General features: G+C 44.2%; 1 protein-coding gene across 1 annotated transcript in view; it reads left to right on the forward strand.

Moving 5' to 3' along the window:
• Window positions 1-4,241: 4,241 nt before the first annotated feature.
• The window catches only part of pde1a (phosphodiesterase 1A, calmodulin-dependent), a gene marked incomplete at its 5' end in the record, with an annotated part of 36,214 nt that continues 33,751 nt past the window's right edge, over window positions 4,242-6,704 (forward strand). The window contains one exon of the mRNA XM_080018997.1: window positions 4,242-5,537. Within this exon, the coding sequence (XP_079875123.1) occupies window positions 4,242-5,537 (1,296 nt within the window). The remainder of the gene's footprint in view (window positions 5,538-6,704) is intronic.

Genomic DNA, 6,704 nt, shown 5'->3' on the forward strand with positions numbered 1-6,704 from the left:
AAGGAGGGAAACAAAGAGGAAAATTCAGGTTGTGCCAAAAATGCCATTTGCTGCACCCCCACAACCTTCAAAATCATAGCATGGATGATCGGAGCAAGCTGGTCATATATTCTGAAGGGCAGGTACATGTGCATAGCGAATGGGGCGCCTTATGATAAGACCTTATCTTTATCTTGGCCGAGTCCAGATGTTCAAAGCTCCTAACAAGCTCTGTGAAGGAGTTCTTTGTTCAACCATTCTGAGACTCACCATCGCTCCCCCTTGGAGATCAAACATCTCCACATAAGGTACTGAATAAAAGAGGCTTCAAAGAAAGGCAGAATAGAACGAATAACAACAAAATGCAGAAATGCATAACAAAATGAAAAACACATCCCCAAACCCCATCCAACATCCTATGAACATCAGAATAAAACAAATAACGAGCATTATAACACCGGCTTTGGATAGTAGGACTCCCTATTTGCCTAATATTCTGTCCAGCGAGGCAGAATTCCACTGAAGCTGTGTCTAGCTGCTCACCGAGGGCCTCGAGCAATTGAATCATGTAATTGGCAAAGCCTTGTTGATTATAATAGATGTAGTTCACCCAATCGACATTTTTGTCAATTGACAAAGTATTGTATAGACGCAAATCCACCTGAAATTTGGTTTTGTGGCTTAAATTTGTGAGGGGACCTCCCTTGGAACTCCGAAGGCATCTATGTAGACACAGGGGGCGTTTACAGATTGTGTTATTTTTCGGTTGACATGGGTGCAGTGTATCATGCAGTCCCAGACGTTTGGAGATGTGGCCGTGTGTACTCCATTGGTTATGGGGTTTTAGGTTTGATGACCCCCATTATCTTTTAGCGGTTGAGCATAACGCCACAGTATCGGGAGAACTATTAATAATGTTGTGATTAGTATGAATACTAGGGTCCCTCTGACCCTGCGGAGTTGTTTTAATGGGTTAAATGGGTGTCATGTGCTTTGCCGACTCATGGTTTCTGCTGGGTGTAATCACTGGGTGTGAGTACTTAGCTTTTGGCAGTGGCATTAGCTTCCTCGGTGGATGCAGTGCTGATGGCGTTGGTGTCCTTTTGTCCACAGGTTGGCAGGGATGTTGGTGAGAGGGGGAAACAGATCTGGTGGTTCAGTTGGTTCAATTGGTTCCGTTGGTTCCGTTGGGGTCATTTGGGTTGAGTTGTGGTTATATATGGGTTTTAGTTAATAATCAGCACTATTGTCGATGCTAAATGTGTGTAGCTTGGAGTGGGTGGAACTCAGTGTCATAATCTTGCTGTGTGATGGCTAAGCTGTGGATCATGGGCGGGGTTAGTCACACACACACCTTCACACGTCATCAGCAAAGTGAATGCAGTTGGAATCTCTTCCAAAAACTTCTCTCAGTACGCTGCAACCCTCTAGCCGCTCACTTCCTCCTATCTCCGTTCGTGACTTTAACAGTCCATTTCTAATCGACTTTTCCATGTTGTTCTATTTCCCTCACAATACAATAATTGTCCCGTCATCTTTATCACAACAGCACTCAAACAAATTTAATTTGTTTTGTTTTGAGTAAACGGGAGTCTATAGTCAGGGATCCATTGAAACAGGTAGTCACGTAGTTTGCGTATAATACGCTTGAACAACACATTTTCGTCATTGTTTTTCTGTGTGTGTGTGTGTGTGTGTGAGTGTGTGTGTACGTGTCACCTGATCAGGGTGTGCAGAGCAGGGGTCTCCTCCTCCCGGGGTCAACTCTGATATTGTCCAGATTCCACTGTTTGACCCCGGGTGCCTGTGGTCGTCTCTTTGGCGCTGTGCGATAGGCATGGGCCCAGTGTCCTTCCTTTTCCTCTCCCTGCTTCTCATTATTTTTCTTTTCTCTGTTATTAGATTACTCTACCTCTCCAAAAGCCAACCAATCGGCCTTGTACTTCCTCTTTTTCTTTTCCCTGTCTTGTAATCTAACTTTCTAGCTGATTTCGGCTAAAGCTTCCTCCCGTGGGAAAACATAAGCTTTCCCATTTTACCAAATTTTTCACTGTTCTTTTATCTTTTCTCTTCATACGTTTGTAATATTCCTTCGATTCCCTTACTTGTTGATCCTTCTCCTTCTTCTCCTTCCTTCTTAGCGTTTTACTATCACTGGTACCCATGGTGTTATTAGACTACTTCAAGTTATACTACATTATTTTATTTGGGGGGGATGGTAGCTCAGGAGGAAGAGCTGGTCGTCTAGTAATCTATAGGTTGCTGGTTTGATTCTCCTCCTGCTAGCATGCTGTAGTCTCCTTGAGCAAAACACTTAACCCCCCATTGCTCCTGATGGCTGCGTCCATCGGTGTTTGAATAGTTGTAAGTCGCTTTGGATAAAAGCGTCTGCTAAATATAATGTATAATAATTATTTTTTAGTGATTTATTTCTTTATTAATTTATTTAAAGATTGCCTTCTAACCTAGGGATTTACTTTGTGTCAGTTTGTGATTATTCGCCCTTTTTATCTATTTCTTGTACCTATTTACCTTATCAATAGATAAATCACATACTTTTTCACATACTTTACAATTATCAACAAAACTGTGGAAACTACATTTCATTTCACGTACTTTACTATTATCAATAGAAGTAAATATAGTCGTCACTATATTTCCAGGTTTCTTCTAAACCTTGGTGAGAATAAAACACTTCACTTTAGGAAAATGCATAAAATAAATTTTGATTTTAGATCTGATTTTAAATTTATTTATTTATTAGAAACCTTCTTTCCCACCATACAACATCTGTCTAACCCCGCTTTCAGGAACGTAGATCGAGGCGGCGCCCCAGAGTCCCACCGAAGAACGGTCCTCCAAACGAGGATTTTAGTCTATGCCGGCGCCTGGACGCAGCTCGATCCTGTTCCGTGACGCCAAATTATGTTACAGAAATTAAAGGGTGGCTCTAATCTGTGGTTTGTATCGGTGGTCTTAAATAAAGAGTCAGACAGACGTTGGTTTTACCTGTACAAGGGTCGGATCAGAGATGTGCTAAGGAGCAGCTCTCTGACTCCAACAGTTTATTTTCAGGGAGTCAGAGAATATACAGTCAGTTTGATGTCACAGACACAGAGAATACACAGCCAGCTTGACCTCACAGGTGCAGAAAATAATTGGTCAGGCCAAGATAAGGAAAGCCTTGCGGATGGGGCAAGCTTTCTGGCAGGAACTCAAGGGAGGACACAATCTAAAAGATTTGTGAAATACTTTACCCTGTGTGCTGAAATAAAAGTGTGTGACTGGAAGCTACATGGAGTTGTGTTCTTCATTATGTGTGTGCATTTATCTTTATGTGATTACATGGATTTAGATATATTGTTACAATATAATCACACAGCATATAATCACACAGCATTACCACACAGCATATAATCACAGAGCATATAATCACAGAGCATTTAATCACACAGCATAATCACAGAGCATATAATCACCCAGTATAACCACACAGCATATAATCACAGAGCATATAATCACAGAGCATTTAATCACACAGCATAATCACAGAGCATATAATCACCCAGTATAACCACACAGCATATAATCACAGAGCATATAATCACAGAGCATATAATAACACAGCATAATCACAGAGCATATAATCACACAGCATAATACCAGAGCATATAATCCCACAGCATAATCACAGAGCATATAATCACAGAGCATATAATCACAGAGCATATAATCACACAGCATAATCACAGAGCATATAATCACACAGCATATAATCACAGAGCCAAGAAAGGAGCGTCCAAGTCGTGGCCCTGGGAGTATTGACGAGATCGACGAGACAGACAAGATCGACTAGATCTACAAGATACTGCTAATCCTATCACCACTACAAGCAACAGTTACAAGCCACAAGCTACGCTGAAAGCTGCAAGCTACAAGCCACAAAGCTACAGAACACAAAAGAAAACATCATGCCTGGAGATAGACACAAAGGTCGATGTCGGAAACGAGGAACCTCCTCAAGACCAGCATTGACAGTCATATCTGTGAACATGGAAGGGTTCTCCTCTGCAAAACAAACCATCTTAGCCGACGTTTGCAGCAAACAACACTGTGATGTTCTCTGCTTGCAAGAGACTCACAGAGGGAGTGAAAATAACCGCCCCACCATACCAGGAATGGTCCTGACCACTGAGTGACCTCACCGGCAATACGGCAGTGCTATATTTGTAAAAACAGGGTTAGCTATAGAAGATACAGATATGTCAGACGACCATGACATCGAAGTCCTATCTGTTGAGCTAAGCAGTGCTGTAGTAACATCTGTCTATAAACCACCACCTGTAGACTTTATATTTTCCCAGCCAATCCCCAAAGTACACAGCAAACCACAGATCATCATTGGGGACTTCAACAGCCACAGCACCCAGTGGGGCTACCCTGAAATGAACAAAGATGGAGAAGCAGTAGAGGACTGGATGGATACTAACCAACTAAGTCTTATCCATGACCCCAAGCTACCACACTCGTTTATCAGTGCTCGCTGGAAACGTGGCTACAATCCAGACCTCATCATGGTCACAAGTAACATCGCTGGACTGTGTAAAAAGATTGTGCTGGACCCTTTTCCATCAAACCAACACCGTCCCATTGGGATCCAAATGAATGCAGCGGTAGTCCCAACCACTGTGCCCTTTAAAAGGCGTTTCAACTACAAGAAAGCCGACTGGAAAGGCTTCACCAACGGGCTGGAAGAGAAAATCAAAAATATAATACCAGTTAGCAAGAACTACGACCAATTTGCTAACCTGGTGTTGAAAACTGCTCAGAAACACATCCCACGAGGCTGTAGAGTTGAATATATACCTGGGCTTTCAAAGGACTGTGCAGGACTCTATGACAACTATGTCAGCATGTTTGAAGCAGATCCCTTCTCAGATGAAACATCTGCCCAAGCTGAGAAGGTGATGGAAAACATTGCCAAAGAGCGAAGCAAGACCTGGAATGCTCTTACTGAGTCCACAGACATGTCAAAAAACAGCAAGAAAGCATGGACACTTATTCACAAGCTAGGGGGTGATCCTAAAGCAGCTCCTCAGCACCCAAAAGTCACTGCCAACCAAGTTGCCAACCAATTGCTCTTGAATGGAAAGAGTGGAAAGAGAGGGAAAAAGACCAAGCTGAACCGCAAGAAATACATTGAGGACCCTGCTTTTACAAGACAGCTTACTATGGAAGAGCTGAAAGGGGGAATCTCTACCCTCAAACCAGGAAAGGCAATTGGATTGGATAACATCGCAACCGAACAGATCAGGCACTTCGGTCACAAGGCAAAGACATGGCTTCTACAGCTTTACAATGAGCGCTTAACAACACACAAAGTCCCTAACATCTGGAAGAAAGCCCACATTATAGCACTGCTGAAACCTGGGAAAGATCCATCTGCTCCCAAGAACTTCAGACCAATCGCACTTTTGAGTCATACCTACAAGCTTTTTGAACGTCTGATCCTCAACAGAATTGGCACCTTTGTTGACAAACACCTCATCCCTGAACAAGTAGGTTTCCGCCCTGGCAAGTCGACAACTAGCCAAGTACTTCGAAGACGGCTATGAGGAAGGGATGGTAACTGGTGTGGTGTTTGTCGACCTCTCAGCTGCTTATGACACAGTCAACCACAGACGTCTCCTCAGCAAGATCCTGGAGACCACAAGGGACATCCGTCTGACAGAACTGATCGAAAGCATGCTTGAAAAAAGGAACTTTTTTGTTGAGCTTGGAGGAAAGAAAAGCAGGTGGCGAAGACTCGAGAATGGCCTTCCACAGGGAAGTGTGCTTGCACCACTTCTCTTTAACATCTACACCAACGACCAACCAAAAAGTGCAGACACTCGCCGCTTCATCTTTGCAGACGACCTTGGCATAGGTGCACAAGCCACTGACTTCAAAGTTGTGGAAGACAGACTCTCCAATGCTCTGGCAGAGCTAACACCTTACTATGAAGAGAACCACCAAGTGCAAATCCATCTAAGACACAGGTGTGTGCCTTCCACCTGAGAAATCGTGAAGCCAAGCGCCAACTGAAGGTCAACTGGTCAGGAACCTCCCTCGAACACTGTGAGCACCCGGTCTACCTAGGGGTAACCCTGGACAGATGTCTCTCTTTTAAGACCCACATTGAGAAAACCAAGTGTAAAGTGAGTGCGAGGAACAATATCATCCGCAAGCTCACTGGAACAACCTTTGGTGCTAACTCACAGACTCTGAAAGCAACCGCACTGGCTCTCTGCTACTTAGCTGCCGAGTATGCCTGCCCAGTATGGGAGCGAGCTGCCCATGCCAAGAAGTTGGACCCCGCCCTCAATGCTAGCTGCCGCCTTATCACTGGCTGCCTGAAACCAACACCTACAGACTGGCTATACATCCTGGCAGGCATAGCCCCACCAGAGATACGCCGAAATGCAGCAAAAAAGAAAGAGCGGCAACAACAGTCCAATGATCAATGTGCCAGCCAAAAGCCGCCTTAAATCCAGGAAGAGTTTCCTGAAGAGCGTCCCACCTCTCAGAACACTGAGCGCAAGCAGTGAATGAGTCACTCGGTGGGAAGAAAGACTTGACAACCTCCCACCAGAAACAACAATGGAGCTAAAGGCGAGCGAGGCACTGCCCCCTGGAGCAGACACCAACTACGCAGTGTGGAAATGCCTTAACAGACTAAGATCTGG

Source organism: Zeus faber, assembly GCF_960531495.2.
Source record: "Zeus faber genome assembly, chromosome: 18".
Classification (NCBI taxonomy): domain Eukaryota; kingdom Metazoa; phylum Chordata; class Actinopteri; order Zeiformes; family Zeidae; genus Zeus; species Zeus faber.